General features: G+C 44.8%; 1 protein-coding gene across 1 annotated transcript in view; it reads right to left on the bottom strand.

The window, feature by feature from the left end:
* Window positions 1-5,254: 5,254 nt before the first annotated feature.
* The window catches only part of GABRP (gamma-aminobutyric acid type A receptor subunit pi), a 28,848-nt gene continuing 9,343 nt past the window's right edge, over window positions 5,255-24,759 (bottom strand). Inside the window, exons 3-11 of the mRNA XM_026510665.4 lie at window positions 21,395-21,491; window positions 20,803-20,921; window positions 16,738-16,805; window positions 15,733-15,950; window positions 13,537-13,619; window positions 9,764-9,901; window positions 9,134-9,286; window positions 8,474-8,661; window positions 5,255-6,234 (exon numbers count right to left, since the gene is read on the bottom strand). Coding sequence (XP_026366450.3) covers window positions 5,932-6,234; window positions 8,474-8,661; window positions 9,134-9,286; window positions 9,764-9,901; window positions 13,537-13,619; window positions 15,733-15,950; window positions 16,738-16,805; window positions 20,803-20,921; window positions 21,395-21,447 — 1,323 coding nt within the window. The 5' untranslated portion in view covers window positions 21,448-21,491 and the 3' untranslated portion in view covers window positions 5,255-5,931. The remainder of the gene's footprint in view (window positions 6,235-8,473; window positions 8,662-9,133; window positions 9,287-9,763; window positions 9,902-13,536; window positions 13,620-15,732; window positions 15,951-16,737; window positions 16,806-20,802; window positions 20,922-21,394; window positions 21,492-24,759) is intronic.

Below are 24,759 nucleotides of genomic sequence, written 5' to 3'. Positions count from 1 at the left end.
GCTGTCATCCTCTCCCATTTCCTTTGTTTTCTTCCATAGATACAATTTGATTTATGAATGAGGGCATTTTGATTCTTCAAGATGTATTTTGGTGAATTGGTTCAATAACTTGTTATTGAAAAGCAAATCCATCAGGGACATATTTGCCTACTTCCCCTAAAAAGAAATCTCTCTCGTTGAGTCAACTGTTTATTCATCAGTTATGCTCCATTTCTGTATGTTATGAGGATATAGCCGCATTTTTTATTTGTTAAATATGGCCATAGAAGGCTTCAACCTGAAGAGCCAGCTTCAAGACTACTTCTAAAATTTAGAAATTAAACAAGTGTCTTCATTCTTGACGTAATAAGCACAATGTAATTCGGATTCTGGCTACACTTGCAAGGCCTTTGGTGCAGATGCAGAATAAGCCGGTGAGCCAGACTGAAAGACGCCTAAGAATGAGAAAGGAAAATGAGTTTACAGATGCCCCTTTATGTCACAACTTTGATGATCTCTTCCTTCTTAGTCGAGTCTTCTCCCTTTGTCACTCAGAGTTCTTGGGGAAACTCTGGGGTCATACCCCGAACCTCCCTGAGGGCTACCCTATGAGGCGTCATTCAAAACAGCTGCCCCGCCTACTGTTGCAGAAACCGGAGTCTTTGGTCGCATGTAGTCTAACTTTTTGCTTTCCTATGAAGGTTTTTAGTTCATTTGCATGAGTGTTAAGGTTTACTGTCTCAAAAACTGGGAGTTGCAGTGAAGAACTGCTACATCCCCATCCACTTTCAACCACGTTTATCATTGGGTGCCTTTTTGTCATGTTGTGGCCATATGAGAAATAGAAGCTGCCCTGTTCCTTCTTGGCACTAACATAAAAAAATGGAAAAATTTTGCTTTCTGGCTGCTGTGTACATTATTCATACTCAATCACCATATTGAGTTGGACTCTTTCCTTCCATGTAGCAGATATACCCTATTTTTTTCCTAGAAAATATAGCTTTCATGCAGCTGTTGTCTTTTCCACCAAGGCATTTGGCATATCTTTTCCCATCTGACTTCATATCAAAAACATCTGGAGAGCTTTGAAACACACAGATCTTGAGTCAATAGGTCTGGGGTGACTCTGGAATCTGTCATCTATAAAGCTCCACTGGTGAATCTTATGCTCCGCTGGGTTCCAAAGCATGTGTGTCAGGAGTCCTGGAGACCACCCATGGATTCACTGATTCTCTTAAAGGACCCATGGGACTCAGCATATAGCCCTACTCATAGCTGTAATACATTACAACCAAAAAAGGGAAAAAGCACACGGGGCAAAGTCTGGGGGAAAGCAGGTCCGAGCTTCCAGAGACTTCTCCTCATGTAGTCACCCAGGATGTGCCCAATTCCTCTGACATGGAATTGTGGCAAATGTATGGGATGTTCTCTACCAAGAAGCTCATTAGAGACTCAGTGTCCAAGATTTTTATTGGGGGCCGGTCACATTGGCAATCTCTGTTTAGCACGATCCAAAATTCCAGACTTCCAGAAGGGAAGGAGGTATTCAGCATAAACCACATGGTTTATACAGTTTAGGCAAAGTGGGCCACTATTACCAATCAGGGAATGATGGGAACTCTCCCCAAATCCAAATTCCCACATGCCAGCTAAGGACCGACCTTGCAAACAGACCTTTTTAAAGATAACAGTCTCAGCTCTGGTACGTTAACCTTTTTCTACACAGTATGTTAGCCAAGTTTCTGTGTTGGGTAGGAGGAGAAACTTCCAGATTAACATGGAGATTCAAGTGTTGAAATATGAAATCCTACTCCTTGAGGATTTTAATAAAATTCGTGCCATGGGAAGCAGGCCGTAAATGCAGGGTATGGACCACCAGACTCTCCAAGTCCACTTCCCCTTGGCTCTAGTCTGGCTTAGAGAAAAAGAGATCACAGAGACATTGAATCAACATGCAGCTAGCCACAAACTCACTTTTTATGTTCTGCTCCCCTTTCTTCTTTTCCAAATGGGAGTATTTGATTTTTGGAATGACACAATTATAAGCAATGAGCCTGGATAATCAAAAAGCCTTTTTCATATCCAAGTCACCGAAAGCTGTGAGTCACATGACCCCCCCAAATCCCCGAAAAGAAACTATAATTTTAGTACTCAGCCTCGTGGGCCACCAGGAATATTTGTGGGTTACCTGGGAATATTCATAGGCATACGTTTTTTTGTTAGCAACACGGAGTATGACACTTTAATTTTCTGAGGCTGGCGGCGTCTCCCTGCATCTACAACCTCCCAAGATTACCTGGCAGAATAGAGTCATCTACCCTCAGACCTGTTGATGGCAAAATCAAAGGAGAGAGATGATTGTTTATTCTCATGGGAAACTTCCAGATGGAGACTTGACGTTTATCTGAGCATTTCATTATTCAAGTGCATTTCATTATTTAACTTGCACATTTTCTTCCTTTTAGACAATTAGACTTTAAGTTCCTTTCTATTTACTTTTTATTCAGTTCACTTATTCAGGTGACTAGAACAGCATGTACCTTGTGCAAAGCCCTTTGTGAATCTAATAATCACAGTCATTATGCAGCATTGCTTTTCAAGGTGCTAAAGTTTCTTCTTGGACCTGTTTTTCGTGATTTTAATCACTTCTGCCATTTTTCTTTGACCCCTCCCATTTCTCTACATCCTTCTTAAAGGGATGATGGCCAAAGTTGGACTCAACGTTTTTCAAGCCAAATATACAGCAGTCTGACATATTTCTAAATTCTCTACAAAAACTATTGAAAATTATATTACATATTTTTTAATTATTCAAAAAACAGGAAACACATGGTCCAATGTTCTCTTTCTTTAAAGTCATTGGTATAACACATAAAGTACATTTACCATATATTGGGGTATAATTCCCTGTCTGTTATGACTCAATTTTAAAAATGTATATTAAGAAGCAAGGATCTTTGGCAGTAAATGTATTCTAGATTGATCAAAATTAACTACGGGCCAGAAGCTGAGAAGAATACTCTGTATGTCTGAGTAATGTATAGCATCGAGGAAGGACCACGTCTCGATCCTGGTTGTCTAACTCTCCCTAACTACAGATTGTTCCTAGATGTTCCTGGCACTGAAAGCCCCTACTATACTTTTTCTCCTAATGGTACTCGCCTGCGTTCCTTAATTGTTTTCAGCTTGTGGTCTATTGTTAATCTCTAGCTTTTTTTTTTTTTTAAAGATTTTATTTATTTAACAGAGAAAGACAGCCAGCGAGAGAGGGAACACAAGCAGGGGGAGTGGGAGAGGAAGAAGCAGGCTCCTAGCAGAGAAGCCCGATGTGGGGCTCAATCCCAGATCGCCGGGATCACACCCTGAGCCGAAGGCAGATGCTTAACAACTGCGCCACCCAGGCGCCCCAATCTCTAACTCTTTTCTGCTATGCTCATTTCTCCATCCATTTCTCCTTGTCTTTCACTGGAAATTAACCCTCTGTCATTTGTCATTGAATATCATTGTATATATATTTCATATATTGAGACTATTGATATTCCCAACATCAAGGTAATTAAAAATCAGGTATCCATGACTTAGAATATTCTCAACCTTACATAGTTTCATGTCTTTGGAAATTTGATGATGTTAGTCTTTGTATTTTCACCCAAGAAATATCTGAATGCAGTGAGTTCTGGGACTGATCTGGGTAGGTAGGAAACATGGAGCAGATCTAAAATTTTAGGAGTTTTTACTGAGAACTCCGATGTTGTAGCCTACATAAATGGCATGAGTGATACAAACTGCAAGAATTTTCCCCAAAGTATGTTCTCAAACTTTAAAAATACCATCCAACAAAAATGAAAGTGAATTCCAAAACAATGAAGAAGGCTTAGAAGGGAATCCGTAACATTTTCTGAGAATTCGATCTTTCAGTAGCTGTGGGCCCAGCTGTTTAACTGAAAGGCAAGTGTTGTGGGGCAGTGATCTCAGAGAAAGACATCGACTGTGCCTCCAGTGCATATCTTCCTTGGCAGGAAATAGTCGGGAATGTGTGTGTGTGTGTGTGTGTGTGTGTGTGTGTGTGTGAGTGTGTATGGGTAGTGTCTCCAGTGGGGGGAATGCGGAGATGCTAGACACTGAGCCCACTGAGTTTGCACTATGATGTATACCTTTTCCAAATGGGATCTTACCCTACTCATTCTACAGATGACCCCTTGATTTGGTGGGTAGCTAGTATGGTATGTTTATTTCACAGTTTCACCCGTTTACAGCTTTTTTAAAAATATGTAACACTTGAATGGGGTTTCAGAGCAGACATTTCCTTTTAAACCCTTTTTTAAAAAATCACAAATATGATTGAACCAGACAACCACATTCCATCTCTTTTAATTCCCTCATTCCCATTAGAAACATTTTGTTAAAAGCTCAAGTGATTATACCCACACACCCTGAATTGTGAGAATTATCAAAAAGAGAAAAAGAACGAGAGCCTATGGTACAGGGGGTTATAGAAAAGAGAAGCGATGGTTTATTTCTGGAAAAAAAAAAAAAAAGGTAAAGGCATACATTTATCCGAAAAGGAAACTAAAGAATGAAAGATGGCGAGATTCTTCTTACGAAGATTGAGGCTGAACTGAAGCCTTTATCATGACACACTGGTAAATCTCCACTTAATAATGCTGTTGGCAGAGCTTGACCAAGGAGCATGGGTGCACGTAATGTGCTTCTTGTGTTAGGGTGAGAGTGACTGGACTTGGAAAAGACAATTCATCTGCAGCCTGCATGTAGGTTCTGGAACAAGTCCCCTTGTTACTCAGGAAGTTCAGGACTCAGGGCCAACATTCTCCTACTCATGCAGGATAAGCTACTCCAAGTAATCCAGCCAGAAGGATCAGGGTTCCGAGCAAGGCCAAGCTTACTTGTTCTAAGCCACTTGTTTCTGAGTAATGCAGTTCATGATCTGATAAGCATCATTCCTGGTCACTAGAGCATAGGAATAAGAGCTCCTCTTGGAGAGATGCAGGAGATCTGCTGCTGGGAAAGTGGTGCTCCGTGTCAGAGAAGCAGATAGAAATGGACTCGGTTCTACAAGTATTGATGGCAGCAGTTCAAAGTAAGACTCCTTAGAATCAGTTAAAAAAATCTTCCATTTCCATGCCTGATGTGGGGAAAGGGCTTTCGCATTGTTGAGGACTGGTGTATGTATGATAGTAAAATGATAAGACATATCAAATGGGGGAATGAAGCCCCAGAGCCTTTTCAGTTTGGATTCAGGGAAATGCATTATATCTTAGAAACAATTTTATTTTTGAGACTATTGATCCATTAACGTTTTCGTCATTTACATTTGATTTTTCAACGGTGGAACTTATTGGAATTTGGGGACGATTCTGCCGTGGTATTAAATACTGTATTAAAAACTCATCTTAGTATTGAGTTAGTGCAGTGACTTCCAGTGAATTGACTTAAGCCCACATTTCATTTTAATCAAAAACAAAAACTAGAAAATGTTACTCCCTGAATAGGTAACAATGCATTTTATAAGCACTGTAGAGATTTAGTAAATAGCATGTATGATTAATTTAGAAACAACCACTGACACTTGAGGGTTACTCAATACATATAATAGTTCCCTTCTCATTTTTTATATGAGGTAAATGCAGACTAGGGAGCCACTGAGCAAATAGTCAACTCTGAGTAGGTTTGTAATCTTAGGCTCCATGGGGATGTCTTTGGTAAAGATAAAAAGGGAGTGAGTTGATGTTTCTGCTACGAGACTCTGTAATGCTAGGACTTCTGCACAGCTTAAATAACGGTGGGGAATATTCCTTGAGGAGAAAAGCTCAAATGTCATTTTAGTCACTTGCAGCTCTACTGGGTTAGCGCACACACTCGGCTTAGAATACCATTTACGTCATCACCTTGTTCTGTTGAAGAACCATGACATGCAAACAATTCAACGTACTCTCAAAAATACATGTAGTACGCCCAGTAAAATACATTGGCTAGCATAAAAATCAAAGGGAAGAGTAATTTGGAATATCGGTCAACATTACTGGGGTTTTGAATTGTGAAATAATCAACAATCCTGCCCATCTTATCTCGGAACACAAACTTGAACTTGTCACTGGTTTTCATTGTCAAGTCACTATAGTCAACATTATCACCGGAGATTTCAATGCTGGCAAAGCTGATCTTCCGTTTAAAGCTGGAGATGGAACTGTTGATGATATTAGTAATATTGACTTCTTCTACTTCCTTTGCCGTCCCCTAGATCACAGACAATGCAGTTAGCTTGAAGACTTGACTTAGCAAAATAAATCGCGAGATATTATGTACTTGAAGCCTAAATATTGAATAATTAGGTTTAATAGAAAGTGGCATTAAATGCCTCAGACATAGGCCGGTGAGCCAGACTTGGCAGTCCTATTATCCTGCTTGTAGGCACTCATCCCTAGGTCAGCAGCTTGTGTCCTGTGAAGAAGAACCTTTCCTACTACGGCTATGCAGAGCTGTGTGCTCAATGCTCAGGCCCTGAGGTTACCTGGTCTGGGTTCGAATTCCATTCTGCCTCTTGCTATTGTGAAATTTTAGTCACCTGAATTCCTTTAACACTCAGTTTCCTTGCCTGCAAAATGGTGATGGTATTAATACCTACCTCATGAGAGGGGTGGTATAAATATGTAAAGCACTTAGTAGGCGTTTGATGAATTCCGTTCTGTCCCAGTGAGGAGGGATTCATTGATTATGAGAGATAATAGAAATCGGCAGTGGCTAAAAGCCTCTGCCACACAAACAGAAATAATAATGCTCCCACGTATTGCACGGTGCGCTGGGTGTTATACGCAATTAATGAATCATCGAACTTTACATCAGAAAAAAAGAAAGAAAGAACGAAAGAGAGAAAGAAAGAGAGAAAGAAAGAGAGAAAGAAAGAAAGAGAAAGAAAGAAAGAAAGAAAGAAAGAAAGAAAGAAAGAAAGGAAGAAAGAAAGAAAGAAAAAGAATAATGCTCCCTACAATTCCAGGGAGCCATCATTTTCCAGCATGCCTGGAATGGCATAGCATGTGGGGAGTGTAGTGAAGTGGGAGAAAGTGGAGTTTGGATCCTTGGCTAGGCCGCTTCCTAGCTGTGAGGTCTTAGATGTGCCGTCTCACTGCTCTGAGTGGCAGATTCCGCAACTGTTAATTTGGAATACAGTGGTAGCCATCTGATAGGCTGTCGGGCGGACTAAAGGAGATGTTTAGCACACAACGAGTACTCTGTAGTGAAGCTATTATTCTACACACACCAAAATAAGGGCTTTCTGATGACTTAGGTGAAGAATTGTAGTAGTTCTCCAATCCCTTTTGGCCAATCTACCAAATCCAGATTTTTTTTTAAATATAATTAATCATTGTTCCCTTAAGGAAGCCTACAGGGAGTAAAATGAAATCCATATTCTTCTTTGGCCAGCACATGGGATCATTTGTCTTTGATAGTAAGACTGTATAAAGCATCGTTCGTGTTAGTCAAACACAAGGGAACAAGGCAACTGGGTCTTTGGACTATTCTGATTCATTTCCTCACCGTTAGACCCTGTGTGGTCCTGGCACTTGGCTGAAGGTGGGCATCTCTTCTGTGCGGATCCCTACCAGTTTCTTGCTTGTTAGCACAAGCTTTCACATATCAGTGTTTATCAAACTGGGCTTCCAAAGACTCCCAGTGTTCCATGGGCCTGTAGTGAATAATAGTTAAGAGCATGGCTATTGCCCACTGCAAGTAAGAATAACTGGTGTCAGGCTTTGGAGCTAAGCAGATTTAGGTTCAAATCCTAGCTCTACCTCTTTACTTACACCCCATGGAATAAGTCACTTGCCCTTCTTGTACCTCAGATTCCACAATTATAAAAATGGAGATAGCCTTACTGGGTTGTTATGAGTATTTTAAATGATATTTGCAAAGGACTTGTGACTAAGTCTAGTGCATGTAAATGTTTGATAATAATGACTATTATTGTTCTGAGAGCTGGACCACAGTGTTTCACTGCTAACTCAGATAACGGTAGTCTTTCCCAGTTAGCAAAGATGCTAATTGAGAAATTTGCTGCAATTTAATTTTTTCCATACATTTTCCAGCAAGCCATTACTTGGATAATGTAAGAAAATAAGAACGCAACAAAAGAATTAAATAGTAAATACATATTAATCTGAAACGTGTAAGCAAACGATCACATTTGGTTTCATATTGGGTTTTTCATGGATGCTTGTTCTTGAGGCTGTGATTTCATGTTGCATACAGACAAGTTATTTTTTGCTAGCAGATTAAACATGTTAATATCCCATTGTACTTGACGAAAAGAGCAGTCTTTTTCAAAAGGTGCCATGACTTCCAGATGCCCCCACCTGAACAAGGATGAGAATTGCTGGAGCAAAGTGAATCACTGGGGGACAGGAACCAGTCAGGGTCATCTCTACAGATCAGCACATGGCAAATGATGAATCATATACAGGGTTCTCAAAATTCTTACCCTATCTTTGGCTGCCATCTGCTGTAAGGAGCTGTAGTGGGCAACCGCGTATTCCAATAGGGCCCCAAACACGAAGCTGAAGCAGATCCCCAGGTACACATCGATGGCCTTTATGAAACAGTTGGTGTTGGGAAGAGAAGTGCGGGACCCAATCATCAGTGTTGTCATTGACAATACGGTGGTCACTCCTGGGAAAACAGGTAGGCAATGTTCCCACATCAGTAGCCAGTGAACCTTTCACCTTTACCTGGCAGACTGCCACTCTTCAGGAGTTGGCAAAGGCGGACAGAACTCGGAAATGGAACAGCTCATTTTGAAAAATCTGCGATCGTCTAGGATTGATTTGTCCATTTTGAATGGATATGAGTGATATGGCTTTCTAAAGGTTCCACCTTCTGTCTTTCCATTGGAGGGGGATGTTCAGTATGCAGAATAACTGGTACTAGACCATCCCATCACAATTCTCTCTTATTACTGTAAAACATGTTTTAAAAGCCACTGTCTGTCTCTTTCTCTGTAAAAGATGTCTCAAGAAACCAACTCCCGGAACTGCCCTATGAATATCAGTGAAAAAACAAAACAAAACTGGAAGAAGGCAAAAAGAAACAAAAAAGGACCCATAACCCCAGTTCTTAGAAATCTCCTGTTGGAGGTGCTTACCAATGCAGGTTCTTGCAGGAACTGAATCAAGGGAAATCCAAAATGAAACCCAGGATAACACCACCAGGAAAGTGGAAGGAACGTAGGTTTCCAAAATGAAATACAGGACATTCCTCCGAAGCTCAAATTGCAAGACCAGTCGTGTATAATTTCCTGATAGGGTAAAGAAGAGATAGGAAAATCATGTCTCCTCACATAGCACTTTCCCTATGGGACTTCTAATTAGCTCTATTCACATTAAGTTATCTGTTGCTCACCAAAACCTTGTTAAGCGTGAACTGTCATTATAGTTTCAATGAAAGAAATTGCTGTTGTATAGAATGAGATGTAGAGGGGTGCTGGTACCCCTACCCATGATCCTTTTCTTGTGCCTTTCTCTGTCATAGTATTCCTGGAGCATTGTACCTGCTGGTTTCCTCAACATCTACCCCACTAGACTGTGAGCCCTTGGGGGGCCGTTTCAATACTGGGCGTGAAGCAGATAATAGTGCCAAGCCCAAATCTTCCTGCCCTACCACATTGTGGAGGGGTTCCTGGGCCCCAAAGAGATAAAGTGGGAAAGGGATGGTATTTCTGATGCAGAATGCAACCCAGTTATTTTGCCTTCGTACAACGTGTCTCACAAGTCACCTGTTTCCTGTCGCGATCTGGTGACTAAGGTGAAATACCGTTGTATGGTGTACTGAGCAAGTCGCAGGTTTTCCAGCCCGCGCACAGAGTCGTTCCCTCTCAGCCAGCTGAACTCCACGTCATTTCCATCATAGCCCCCTGGCAAGGAAAACAGTGCCCTGGTCAGTGCAAGAAGGCAGCAGACTGAACTGGTCTGGAGAACACTACAATATGGAGGCAGCAGGAGCTCTGTCTTGATGGTGCTAAGTCCAGAGATGATCCCATGCAAAGCTTGGCGGGATTTCTCATGTGCAATTGCAGTGTCTGCTCCGCACAGGATGGCCTGCTAGAGCTGTATGCCATCAATTGAAAACTGGTTCCACGCTAAGAATGACATATACTTGGTAGGTGATAGGCCTCCAGGAGTAGCCGCCCTCATTATTTAAATGGTATTTATTGAACTCGTGTCTGTGAACACACACAGCCCTAAGCTCCATAGGGCCTTTCAGGACAGTCTAGCAGCTCTGGCAGTGTTCTCGGCGACTTTACAGTTGGTCTGTTCCTATTTCCATGTTGGCTTAAATGCAAAAACAAAAACGGAAGACAAGAAACCTGCAGCTAGCCCCTTTATTGATGTCTGTTAACATAGGCATTCAATAAATCTCAAAGCAGTTTTACTAATATAGTTCATAATAGTAATAATAGCTAAGTTTTATGAAACATTTATGGTAAGTCTTTTGTACGTGACGTCTCTACTGTTCTCACAAACTTGCAAGGTAGAAATTTCTATATTTCTTCACTAAAAAAATTTTTCTTTACAGTTTTTGAAATTGGGATGGATCTTAGAGTTGATACAAACATACATACATACATACATATAAAGTAGAGCTTACCTTTTTTCCTAAAATATTATTCAATAAATGCTGTGCCTTGGAATCGAGGAACTGTAATGTTTTGCCCATTTTATACGTGAAAACTCTCAGATTCAGAGAGATTGCATAACTTTCTCAGGATAGCAAGGCAAGTTAAAAATAAAGGCAGGATTGTACCTTCAGAAAGTCTAAACCCAAAACCCATGGGTGATGATGGTGATGATAACAGCTATCATTTAGTGAGCAATTACATTTCTAAGTGTTTATAACATTATCATCTCATTTAATCCTCAACATATCTCTTCGAGAAGAGAGATGAGTGGTCAATAAGCACATGAAAAGATGCCCACCATCATTAACCGTTAGGGATAAGCACGTCAAAATCACAGGAGGGTACCACTTCACACCCGTAAGAATGGCTGTCATGAAAAGACAGACAATAACCAATGATGAGAATGTGGAGAAGCTGGAACATCGCCAGCGGGAATGTAAAATGGCACAACCACTTTGGAAAACAGGTTGGCAGTTTCTTGAAAACTTGAACATAAATTTACCATTTGATCCAGCCTTCCACTCCCATGTATCTGCCCAAGAGAAATCAAATCATGTCCACAAAAACTTGTACATGAATGTTCACAGGGGCATTATTCTTAATAACTACAGGGTGGAAACCAGCCAAAGGGATGTGGACTCTTTGGACTCTTTCATATGGAATAACGAGGAATAAAGCAACAAAAAGGAACAAAGCACTGAGACAGGCTCCAACATGCATGAGCCTCAAAAACATGCTAAGTGGAGGAAGCCAGATGCAAAAGACCACACGTTGTATTGATTCCTTTTATATGAAATACCCAGAAAAAGCAAACTCATAGAGAGAGGAAGTAGATTAGTGATTGCCTGGAGGCTGGTGGTGGCAACGGGAGACACTGTAAATGGGCACAAGGGATCTTTTCGGTTGATGGAAAAGTTCTAACAATGAAACATGGCCATGGTGGCACTACTTGGCAAATTTACTAAAAATCTTTGAATTGTACACTTGATAGGGCTGAATTTTATGGCACGTACATTTTACTTCAACAGAGCTGTTAAAAAATAACCTTTGAGTCAGATATTCTTATTTTTCCTCCTTCACTGATGAGGAAAGTGGGGTCTGGAGAGGTGAGTTCTAGTCACCCAAAGCCACCAAAGCTAGTGACAGGGAAACACAGTGATCCCGGAACCTGTGATCTTAATCAGGGAACTGGTTTTTTTTCCCCCCCAGGCTACTGGGAGATGGGACCCAGTGTGGGACTAACATTTTGTTACATCTTAGCTCGTGGTATGCACTATTTAGCAGTGGCTATCTCCCCTCCACAGGGCAGAGAAGTGGTCATGAGCTCTTAGAGGCTTTCCAGGTAAAAACTGCCTAAGGGCTTTCTCTCAGAAGCACCCCAAAATTTACTGTCCAGTTTGCTGTCCAAACAGGCCTAGGATCTCCAAGAAATAAGAAAAAATATATATCTGAACAAGTGAGTTGTACAAGCTTCTACTTGGATACTTTCCATTTCAACTATTAAATGCTCGCAATCATTACATTATCACAGCTCTTGTGGGATGCTAGCAATTCTTTCCTAGGGATGGTGTTTAGGATTTAAAAAACCCTTTGTGAGGTTTCTGTACCCAAATAACTGCGAATAAACACTCAGTGAAAGCTTCCTCTGCTCACTGGGGATGGTATTCGTGCAAGCCGAGTGCTGAAGTTTCCAGGAGAATCTCACTCCCGGGATTTGAGATGAGTAGAGCCACTCACGGAGGGCAATTACTTTTTCCATGTGGGGCTGAAAATGAGTTCTCTTTTTGAGAACCTCAAGTTTTATTCTGCCCCCAAATAGTTGTATTGCTTTAAGGAGGTTTTGCATGCATTTAATCAATAGGGTAATTAATCTGCCTGTCTGAGTCTTTAATTAAATGTCTACCTCTGAAAAATGACTGCCGCCTCATAATGGTTGTGCTTCTTGGACATTGACCACTCGTGTTCTCATGTCAGAAGTGCCCGCTGCTCTCCAGTGCTTGACTATGGTTTTTCCTCCTCACACAACCATCCCTTGATGACTTAATGACTCCTATCTGAGGCACTGTTTCCCAAGGACACCTGGCACAGGCAGCACTTTCCCAAGTCCGGTGGGCATTTCGGAACAATGGAGATTTGCTCAACGATGCCATTTGACACACATCAACTTAGAATAAATGCTCATCCCTCATCATAAATCCTCAGACTGCAGTTTAGATGCCCACTCCTGGCATTATTGTGTTAAGCTATGTATACATACACCAAACAACTTTTCAAAGTTGAAAGCAGTTGTGTAATAAATGTCAGTGATTGCTTTGAATAGTTACCATTTTTAACCTCTGCTGTGTTCTTCCTGGCTTCTGTGTCTTCTCAGATTCTGAGTCCCACTCCTTGTCCTATAGACCCCCATTTCCTTGGCTGCCCTGTCTACTCTTAAGTAGAAACATTTAGTGCCAGGGGTGCCTGGGTGGCACAGCGGCTGGGCGCCTGCCTTCGGCTCAGGGCGTGATCCCAGCGTTATGGGATCGAGCCCCACATCAGGCTCCTCCGCTATGAGCCTGCTTCTTCCTCTCCCACTCCCCCTGCTTGTGTTCCCTCTCTCGCTGGCTGTCTCTCTCCCTGTCAAATAAATAAATAAAATCTTAAAAAAAAATATTTAGTGCCAATGCACAATGGTCCTCCCCCAAAAGATGTAATGTTGGAAGGGTTGTCTTTGAGAGGTCTCTAATCTCTCTGGACGAACCCTCGGAAGGGCTGAATCAATTGGAATCAACACCAAGAAAAGAAAGGCTGCTGCTGTGGCTTTCTTCATGAATACACTGATCTAAGTCACCCAGGAAAACCATCTCAGGGCCTGCAGGATATATACTCACAGCTTTCCAGTTGCAACTTGCATGTCTGTGTGTCCATGGGGTATTTCGACAGGTCCATGTTACACGCAACAGTCGTTGTGATTCTAAGAAAGGAAATATGGGTTCAAAAGGAGCGATATGGGGGAAAGGATACATTCCCTTTTAAGGGCCACTCCAAGAGGACTTTCACCTTGACTCTTACAGTGAATGTGTGACGACTTGGAGCCTACGCTCAAAACATTCCTGAGGTTTTCTGTGTCGAGTAACACCTCCGAGATGTGGTCAAAGCTGGGGTCCAGAATGGAGGAAGCTGGAATGTGGGCGATGAAGAGGCAAACTTGCAACAGTATTGCAGAAGAGAATCACTCATTGGCTTGAGATACTTTTGCATCCAGTTTGAAAATTTAATCTTCATGACAAACCCACGAGGAGCTAGAACAGACAGCACTGTCACCACTGTCCCCATTTGGCAACAGACTTGGGGGCTTGCTTCAGCTCACACAGCTCTTAGTGGCAGAGCTGGGGCTGGGGCCCAGGTCTCCTGGCTGGGCAGTTCTCAAGGACCCTGTCTCTTGGAGGGGATCAGCATTCTCGGAGGAAGTAGAGGATGTTGGAGGGTCCCAGGCCCTGTGGCTCTTGGGCACCAACACCCAGAGACATTGAATTAAACATCAATAAAGCCCTCGCAGTGGAGATTTCAATTGGCCGATCTTTAACTTCCTTTTTTTTTTCCCCCAGTATCACTTATTTTTATTAAGCATCCTTATTTATTAAGCACTGTGCTGGGATCTTGGGGAAAGTGAAATGATGTGTGCATGGTACCACCTTGAGGAAGCTCACACTTGTTTCAGGGAGACAGAGAATGACACCAGCTACCGTTTACTGAGTGCTTACTCCAAGCCAGGCCCGGGGCGAAGTGCTTCACGGGCATTATCCCTTGGAATTTTTACAACAGCTTTATGAGGTAGGAAATATTATTCTCCTTTTGCTGCTGAGGAAACTGAGGTTCAGAGGGTCCAGCAACTTCCCTAAGGTCACAGAGCAGGGACAGAACAGGGACTTGCCCCCATATGTGTCTGATTCTAGAGCCAGGCTGTTAACCATCATCCGTTATCCATGTACAGGACAGACTGGGTTATGTGCAGAATACACAGACACACACACGCGCATGCACGTGCACACACAGGAAGGGGGAATTAATGTTGTTTGGAGTTGGGGTCAAGGGAGAGATCTAGTCTGGCTTCTTGAAGGAAGGGTTGGGGCTTTAGCTAGTTTTTGCGAACTTCAGTGTGGCTGAGGAATGCCAGATGGACAATTCCAAAATTCATTTTATTCGACAGCTCAGTCTTTGTTGCATCGTGTCAGCTTCTTACTTGGGATCTAAGATAAGTCCCATGAATGTTTGGTTCCTGGCCTTCTCCCCAAGGACTGTGGGAGCATAAGCTTTGCTCGGTCCCTGCACATCCCTTGCATGGGCAGTGATGAGCCTCTGCCTGTGGGCTGCCTCTCGCAGCATCTAGGGAGCACCTTACCTAATCCGGCCAACCAGCCACTTGATGCACAACTGGGTGGAAGGAACTTTTGACCTCAGGGATTGGGGAAAGGGACAAAGGGGAGCCCATGGCTCCAGACGGCAGAGGCCTCGGGGCACTGCACTTGGCTTCTCTGTAGAAAAATGCCTCAGACAAATAGAGATGCATTCTGGGACAACTCTAGCTCCACTGAACCCCATGAAAAGAAAATTCCTCACATGGACCTACCTCTCTGCCACTCTTGCTATTCCCCTTATTCAGTTGCTAGTTTTGTTTAAAAATTATTCTTTAAGACTCAGCTCAGAGTTCTGTGAAAGCCTCCTCTAACATCACCCAACAAAGCCCTAACTTACTCCCCATCTCTTCCCCGCCACCTCCCCCCGGGATTCTGGACTTCTTTGCTTATCCATCTGCATCAGAACAATGTCTCATTCAGCTCTGTAGTCTCAGTGTCCACTGTGGGGCCTGGCACAGAGCAGGCATTCAGTAGCTGCTTGCTGAGCCAAACTGAACGGAAGGAGGGCCCTTCTATTATAGGGACAAGAACCTAGGAAGGCAGGAGCATGAGAAGGGCGGGACCTCAGGGGGCTTGTTTGAGTGTTGGTCAGAACCACCCAGGATGTACTGATGCCTTTTCCTCCAGCCATTCCCCCATTCAGCCCTGAGGTGGAAGGGACCCGATCACCTGAGAGCATACAGCACTGTGCCATTGGAGAAGAGGCGGATGAGCCTGTTTCCCACAGTGACTTCGTGGAGGAAGGACTTCTTTGATTCCACAATGTAAGTGTCTGGCACCCAGAGGAACTCCACGAGACGCGCATCCAGGGTGAAGCTCTCGTTGCCCTCAAAAACCAGCCGCTGGTCCGTCCAGCGCTGTCTGAGGTATATGGTGGCCGTGTAGTCCTGAGGGGGGAGCCAGGTAGTGGAAATGGGTTGGGGGGGGGCGGAGAAAGACTTTGAAAATGGAAGGAAAGGGATGAAGTCTTACTTCCCTTCCCACCTCCACTTAGGTCAAGAGTACAGACTATAATAGACATTGGTGAACAAAGTCTAATTCTTGGGGGACGGGCCTGTAGCAATAAGAGAACAAAGGACCTTATTTATTCTATACAATAACTCTCACTGCTGAAAAGGAGCCCCATAGGAGCATGTTTAGGGCCTTAACTTGCCCGCCCTCTGTCCCAGAGGCCCCACCAAGTTGTTGAAGGTTCTGGTGAGCTAAGTGCTTAGGTTGTCCAGCATTTACCCAGAATGCACAGCAGGCCCCCTTGGCAAGCTGCCTTTAGTGTCACTTTGTCTTTAATGGGTTCTCTTAAGTGACAGGATGGTGGAAAGCAGCTATGTGATTGTCGGTTTTCATCAGCTTAGCTTCTCTTCCGCTCTGGGAGGCTCCACGAGATACTCAGGCTTCCCCACTGTCCTTTCATTCTCTCCCCGGCTTCAAATGCACCCACTCAACTCCCTCATCTTTTCCCTCCTGGCCCTTGAATCCACTTTCCCTCTGATACTCAGAAGATCTATTTTACAAGAATCTTCTGCTATCCTGAGTTTTGGGATAGGTCTCCAGCTTCTGCCATTCCAAGTACCTGGGGGCTGTGGGTCTCTGTTCTGTTTTTCAGGAGCTAGAAAGTGCATTCCCATAAAACACAAGAAGGACTCCTCAGGTGGAAGATGAAGGGGCCACACTTACCATATTACTCTCTGAAATACTAGAAATACTTGCAATGTCCAGAGTCAGTGCTATCTGAACTGGTTCTCCTAAGAATGAAGCAAAACATCGGAAGAACTTACATAGAAACACCAAACATGCTACTTCAGCACAGTGTTTTAAAAATTAGAAGCTACTTTAGTAGCTAAAGTAACACTGGCCTATTGGAAAATTTTAACCACTCTAGAAGTACATAAAGTGAAAGGTAAATTTCTGTCCTCCCCTTGTCAGGAGGAATCACTATGTAGAATGAAAAGAAAGTATGAAAAACTTTTGTATAAAAAATGCACAAACATATAAATAGCCTAATATGTAAGAGAGACCACACTGTGTTCGTGAGTGTGTAGTTTAAAGGACGTGGTGGTATTTGCTACTTCTTACTGGAGGATTTTTCCAATGGTGCTTGCAAGAGACAAATCATTTGAGAAATGTAGTACGAGATTTGGAAATTTGTGCACAGAGATCTTTTTTTCGTCCCCTCAAGTAAGTACATTTACCACAGATGGCATTCAAGACTGCTCATGGTTGAGCTCTTGCTCACCTCCTCTTCCTCTACTCTCCAGGAAGCCTAAACTATTTAGAATTCCAGAATCTTTCCCCTGTGAGCTGGTATACAGATATTGGGCCTCAGGCCAAACTCCTGAGCGCGCTGGTCTCAGCTCTTGAGACAGAGGCCTTGGAGCCACCATTCTCAGAGGCCGGGCCAGGGCAGTCTGTTTCACCTCAGACTGGAGATGTGAAAGAAAAGCCCAGGGGTGAGAAGGATGGGAGTTCACAGCTGGGAGAAGTTATTGAATCTTTCAGAACTACAGTTTTCTCACCTTTGAGTAGGGATAATGCTAGTGTCGTGGAGAGGGTTGAATGACATTAGCAAGTGGCAGCTTCTTTGCAGGGTGGTGGCATGAGGAAATATGTGTGAAGAAGGTGCTCGAAAACAATTATCTGTACAAAGTCCCAGGACTGTGTCTGTCACATAATAATAGAAGTTCACTAAATGGCATTTGCCTTCTCTTCCCCATCACCTCCATAATCCTGGCTAATTCTGGAAAAGGAACAAATTTACTCACCAGGTTAATAGCTGCAATAGCTTTCACTTGCAATAAATAAGTAGGGGTGCCTCAGGGGACGGTGACAATGGATTAACCAGGAAGAGGAGAGGTGGAATTCAAAGGAAGCTTAAAACCATCTAATTGGTAGGAATCAGACTAATTATTAACTGAAGGAAACCAAGCTATAAGAATGTAGGTAGGAATTTGGAAATGGAGTTTTAGAACCAATGCAATTAAAAATAATTCAGCTAATACTTGGTGTGGATATTTGGTGGAAGAATGGGAGGTCTTTGAGGATAGACCTGAAGGAGCATCTTGCTAAGTGGCTTTCTGTCCCTCCAGGCAGAACTTAAGAAAAGGAGCTTGGAGTCAGAGTGTTTGAATCTCGCGCTCACCACTTCGTAGCTGTGTGGCGTTGAGCAAATTGCTAAAGCTTTTTGTGCCACAGTTTGTCACCTGTGAGAGAGAGCTACTCTGCCTGCTCTGGAGGGTCGGGTTGGGAAGGTTCCAGGATCTATGTCTCAGTGTCTGGAGCACAGTGGGCAGTGGGTCAGTGTTATTTGCTCTCCCCGAGAAACGTGGAAAAAAGAACACGCACAGAAGTTCCACTCTGCTGTGCTTTCTGTGTGGTTTGTTTCCAGCTAGTCCTTCAGTTGGCTTCTTTATGGACCAGAACTTGCTTTCGTCCCCTTGAGTTATAAGAGTGAGCTGTGCCACCAGAGGGCAGCTTCCTCCTAGGAAAGAGGTCAAAGCTGGTTCCTGGACAGCGTTCCTAGGGCCTGCTTACAAACCTGCGCTCTGGCTCCCTCACTCCCTGAAACACCCTTTGGAGGTCTTGTCTCTTAAGGATCTCAGGGACCTAGAGTCTGGGGGGACAGACATTACAGAGAACACGGGCGCCCCACGGAACTCCAGGCTGCCACATAAATGGTGGTTCCTTTCAGAGACGGATTGCCAAGGTGTTGGGGCTTGTGCCTTCCTCTCTTTTTGACGAAGAACCCCTTGCCCCCGTTTCGGCCCAGGTGGATCTGGGCCTCACACTCCTTGGGTCCCCCCAGGTTCAGAATGGGCACTTTGCCCAAGAACGTGTGAGCAGGCAGCAAGAAGGGCAGTATCCTGGTCTGTTTGGGGTTTGGAAGTCAGAGAAATTGGACCTAACCAGGGTGTACAGACTCATATGGTTGTCATTAGTGTTCAGCCGGGCCTGGGAAGACCAGGGGAGCTTGAAGCCTTCCTAGGTTTGTTAACTTAAGGACCTCAAATCTTTATTGTGTGGCTGTGAAAATGGTCTCTCTGATCTCCAACTGAGGTGAGTGTCATTGGCCCAGCTGCTGTGCTCTGAAATATTTACACTTGCTCTGAGGCCATGCTTCCCGCGGGCTGACGTCCCACCAGTGACTGAGTGTGGTGAGGATACGAAGGCACACTGTGCCTGGAAGGCACAGAGACAGGAGACTCCTCTGATGGGAACTTGGGCTCAAATTCTCCCTAGGGGCCTTTCCAAACACACACAGAACTGCACCATAGTCTAAGATACCTCTGCCCAACCTTCCTGCCCTCCCTCTCCCTTCCCCCACGGTCAGCTTTCCTCTCTTCCCACTCCACGTGCTGTCATAGATATTGCCCCAATAAATATCTCGCATGGATAATCACCTTTTGGTGTCTGCTCCTCAGAGGACCTGGACTAACCCACTAATCCTAGATTTGACCAGAGACTTTTATCATGTGAGGGGAGGAGCAGGAAGGAAGGGAAGGGGATTAAAATAGACCCATGCACCCCGATGAGGTGGCAGGCGCCATGCTTCATGTTCACCCACTGCATCTCCATCAGTCCCCTCCGTGAGGTGGAAGATACATCCCCATTTTACAGAAAGGGGGCTTAGAAAGCTAAGGCGCTTGGCAAGCAGTAGAGACAGGAGCCAAATGGAGGTTTGTTTAACTCCAAGTCTCTTTCTACCACTTTCTGTTTTACGTAAGGAGACACTAGCATCCACTTCGGTCAATCTCGCATTTTATAAACAGAGAGACCGAGACCCTGGGAGGAGGTATGGGACTGGTCTCATTCCCTCGCTCCTTGCCTCATGCTGTCAACAAATACCAGCTGACGACTTGCTGTGCGCCAAGCGCTGAGCTGCTGCTGGTGTTAGTGAGGCAGATAAAGCAAGACCCCCTCAAGGGGCTGCGGCCTAAAGCTGAGAGATGTCAAACCAGTGGCAATGATGGTGCTGCCCCGTAATGACTGTGATTTGGAAGTATGTTCAGAACAAAGTATGAACAATGGAGATGGGGCCTAAAGGAATCAGGGCTGCCTTCTCAGAGGAGAAAGCCTTTGATCTCAGACGTGAAAAATGGGCATTTTGCCAGGGAATCAAGTTGGAAGAAGCCATTCTCAGCTGATAAACAGTATCAGCATAGGCACGGAGACCGGGGAAGCCAAGGGGGTCAGGGAGCGTTTGGGGCGTGCTCCTGTCAGGGCAGGGCGGGAGGAGTTGGGGCAGGCAAGACTGGTGGACAGAGGCCGGGCGGGGAAAGCCTGGTGTGCCAAGGGGCTCTGGACTCTATGCCGAGGACGCTGGGACATAGGCAGGTATTCTGAGCAGGCAAAGGACCCAGGCAAGTCCTACAGGTAGCACAGTTTGGGGTTAGCCTTCAGTGACCAGGCTGAAAGCTGGAAGGCTAGGTGGTGTGGCCCCGGCGAGTTCCTTAAATAATGACACTGGAGGTGGGGGCAGAAGGAAGACCGTGTGTGAGAGATTGTTAGAGGCTCTGGTCACCTCCTCAGCAGGGAAGAGGATTTCTTTTCCCACAGGTTGAGAGGCAAAGCACGTTCTTCAAAGTAGTGTGACAATCATTGGCTGTCCTCATCCATCATTGCTCATCCTTAACAGGTGGCAGACCAGAAAATGGAGGCAACTAAAATCCCCTGAAACCCTCCCCTGCATATTGCCTCTGTTCTTGTCCTTTTGAACTGATGTCCTGGACAAAAAGGATGACCTACCGCCAAAATTGGGCCTGAGAAATTTGTTATATCCTGCTGTGAGATTCTCAAAGCCGGGCAGGGAGAGCTTGTCACTTCTGCTGACCTTGACGTTGAACTGATTCCCCTGGATACATATCCTGGAAAAGAAAACGGGTGTTGGTGCATGTGCTTATTTATGTGTGACAAAGCGTGTACACACATAAACTGGAGCTTGTGTTTGCCTGTGTGTGTGTACGTGTGGTGCCCATGGACCAGCAGTGACTCTCCCAGAGAGAAATCTCTGATTTCTAGCTGCTGAGTTAATATGGCCCTATCCCACTCCATTTTATTACCCATTTGCCATACATCAGAATATCGAGGTACTTTGGGAAACCCTTCAAGTCGTCTTTAGAAAAAACACAAGGGGTTCATTCATCTATGCCCATTTCGGAAGCGTGAGTTCTCCAGATACAATGCGTGGCAGGAAGTTGTGTTGTCTGGGTGTATCAGGGAGGTGGATGGACTAGGCTTTATCTTGCCAATGGTAGGTAGGAGGACCCGCCGCCCTTCCTACTTCGTGCATATATGCAAAGCAATTCAGAGCAAGGTCGTTGTGAGGCAGCAAACTCACCTTGGAGTGAAGAGACTCAGACACATGAAGGTCAAGTGGAGACTGTTTTTCATGTTGATGAGGCGCTCACACAAAGAGGAACCAAAGGAGAAATCGCCTGGGGAAACAAGGTGGGAGAGGTGACCCAAAGGGCTCACCTGCTGCAAGCCCACCTCCATCCTGTGGGTCATCAGCCGCAGTGTTTTCTCAGAATGTGTGGGGAGCAGCCTCATAGCTCCTGGTCCCTGCATGCCGTCCAGGAATGACTTCATTTTGCAGGATCACATTTTAAATCCAACCCAAATAAAGGCTGACACCTTGTTCAGAGAGTGGCTCACCAGCACCAGAAATGCAGCCAGTTCATCCTGGCCTGTGTATCTGGAGAGCCCCGAGACTGTCCTTATCCTGACTTTGCCAGGAAGGACACCCCCAGCTATGCAGTCACCCCGGCAGTGCCATTTATCCAAGGGTCTAGGCCTGTTAAGCAGGTCATGTAGACAGGAAATGGAAACTTCCCAATAATAAACAAACTTCCCAAGAACCTTCCCTGTTCCAAGGAATACATTAGATACTTTCCCAGCGATCTTCTCACTCCACTGTCACCATGCCTTTGTGAGGTGGGCAGGTTAATCCCGTATTGTGATGAGGAAACGGGCTCACAGAAAGGTCACTGTGCTACTGAATATCAGAGGAGACTTGAGCCCAGGGATGGCAGCCTCGCACCCGTGATACTGGCTGCTCTCCCAACCTCCCAGACCTGCTCCCTGGGTGCTCTGAAGCCGTTCGGCTGGTTGGGTGGGTGAGCATCGTGTATGCGTGAGGACGGTCAGGGAAGACATGGCCCGGGGGCCTGGTCTCCTCAGGCTTGGGAGCGCCTGTCAGATGTTCCCCCTGAGAGAGTAGCCAGCAGCCAGACAGGTGAGCCTGTGACCTGTCATGCTGGTGACAGCAGAGTGGGGGTTCTCGGGTGCGGCTCGGGCCTTGTGCCGAGGCAGGCAGCCCCAGGGTGGATCACCCCCTCCTCTGTGAACCAGGCCACTTTCAAGAGTCTGGGCATTCTGGGGCTTAAGGTGCCATTTAGCCATTAATCAACTAATATTAATTTTACTTAGAAAACAAATACACACTCATTGTAGAAATGAAAACAAGATAGAAACGTAATATTAAAAGTGTAAGTCCCAATGATGTGTCAATGTAGGTTCATCAGTTTAACAAATGTACCACTCTGGGGGAGGGGATGTGATAGTGGGGAAGCTGTGCATGGGGTGGGGTAGGGGGCTCAATTTTGTTGTAAGCCCAAAATTTCCCTAAAAAAATAAAGTGTAAAAAAAAAAAAAAACTGCCTCTTCCTCACTTCTGTCTAGTCTCACACCTCAATCAGTTGTCTCCTAACAGTTATGTATTCTAAGCATATATTATTGTATATTTATATACATGTGTATCTATATGAAGAAAAGAATTAAAAAGTAAAATTGGGGTGATATATGTATTTTTTGGCATTTACTTTTTTGCTTAACAACAATAGCCAACATTCATTAAATACTTAGCGCATGCTTGCACTCTGCTGAGAACCTCAGAAACCCTTACAACTCATCCAGGTAATTACTACCATTCTCTTCACTTTACAAATGAAAAAACTGAGGCTTCAAGAGGATAAGAAACAGTCCCAAGGTTGTAGAGCAGGTGCGGGACAGACCTGAATCCAGGCCAGCTCACCCACTCACTTCTAACCGCTGCCCCATGACACACGCTCTTTCCCAATGTTCCTACAGATCTGCCTCATTCTTTCTAGTGGCTCAAGGTATTTCATAAGATCAATGTACCAGCATTTATATAATACACGTCCTGTGTATGGTACTAAGTTATTTCCACATTTTTTACTGTTACAAAATCAGTAATGAACATCTTTGCACTTTGTAAGCTCCTGGAAGTCTGCACTGCCATATTTCTCTTCCTCAGCCCTTTCCTTCTCATCTTTTTGATAAGTCAGCATTGTCAGTCCACCAGTGATCATAGTCAAGCCTTCTTCCTTTAGTTCATCTTCCCAGTCTCTGTCCATTCCCCCGTCCCCAGCCTCGAGTTTAACAGGGTCCAGGGAATGGCTCCCATGCCCTCCCCTCCCTTCATTCAATTTTCCAAAGGCTTAACAAGCTCCTCCTGGGAATCGGACATGTATGAGGCATCACCAGAGCTCCCTTCTAGTGAGAGAAAGGACTGTAAGCAGTGAAGCGACACAGCGTTTCCTGTGACTGTCCTATAACAGGGACTGAGGCAAAGGATACATGGTGTGCAAAGGAAGCAAGTGGTCAACTCCACTGGGGACGGGTGGGACAGTGCCAGGATGGAAGTCGTAGAGAAGACCATTAGATTCTTGAAGAAAGTGTTTGCATTTGCCAGGTGAACAAAGGAAGGTGCCCCCCCCCCCCCCGATGCTGGGCAAAGATAGGGAGACTCGCCCACCGACACTCTTCTACACACTTATGCTCTGTCTCCCCTCTAGCCCATGGCCATCTGTGACTTCTTCCTAGTCTGTTCTGAATTAGCTTCATTCTCATTTTGGGATATTCCTAAATCCTTCCTCCTCCTTTAGGAAATTGAATTTTATTGGGCAAGTTGGAGAACAATCTAGCTTCAGCTCCAAGACTCCTGTTGAATCGTGTTTCTCTGTGTTAGGGCTCTATTGAATCGTGTTTCCCTATGTTAGGGGCCTGGGCCTCTGAATCTGCTCCAAGGAATCTTGTCTCTGAAAAGCTTTGTCCACACCAGACCTGGAAAGATGACCCCATGTAACCCCACTTGCTATGGTTAGGTTGTTGAGCATGTCTCATTTTATTAAGGAAGAAAAGAGAAGAAGAGGAAGCCCCCTAGATGCCCCCTAGGTTCTGTGCTTGGTGCTTAGTCGCATTTAATTCTCATGACCATAGGGCCCCGTAGGTGTTAATTTCTAGAATCTCAGATTGGTGAAGGGATTTGGCCAAAGCCACGCAGCAATTAAGTGCCATGATTTGAATCCAGGTCTTCTAGGCCGCTGTTCTTTGCACTGCATCTGGGAAGAGGGCCCCAGCTCCCAAAGCGAATTGGATTCCACCTGACCCTGGTCCTTCTTACACCAAACCCACCTCTGAGATAGAGTGCTGCATCCGCACTGTGTCCCCAGTAGCAACTGCGCTGGTGCCTTCACCCCGCACGGCAGAGGGGCCAACCATCAAGTGATGACTCGTGTATCTGCCTGCCTGAGTGAAGGTTCCAGCCCCCAGGGCTGAGACAGACACTGGGAATGGCATTTGGCCAAGCCACGTACTGAGCCACCAGAGGGGAGTGCCCTGAGGGCTGTCCCCACAGCCACAGGGGACCTGGCGAGTCCAGCTGCATCTAGCCCTTCCCAC

This window comes from Ursus arctos, unplaced genomic scaffold, assembly GCF_023065955.2.
Source record: "Ursus arctos isolate Adak ecotype North America unplaced genomic scaffold, UrsArc2.0 scaffold_15, whole genome shotgun sequence".
Lineage (NCBI taxonomy): Eukaryota > Metazoa > Chordata > Mammalia > Carnivora > Ursidae > Ursus > Ursus arctos.
The sequence above is the reverse complement of the archived record's forward strand: the minus strand, read 5'-3'. Positions and strand labels throughout refer to the sequence as shown.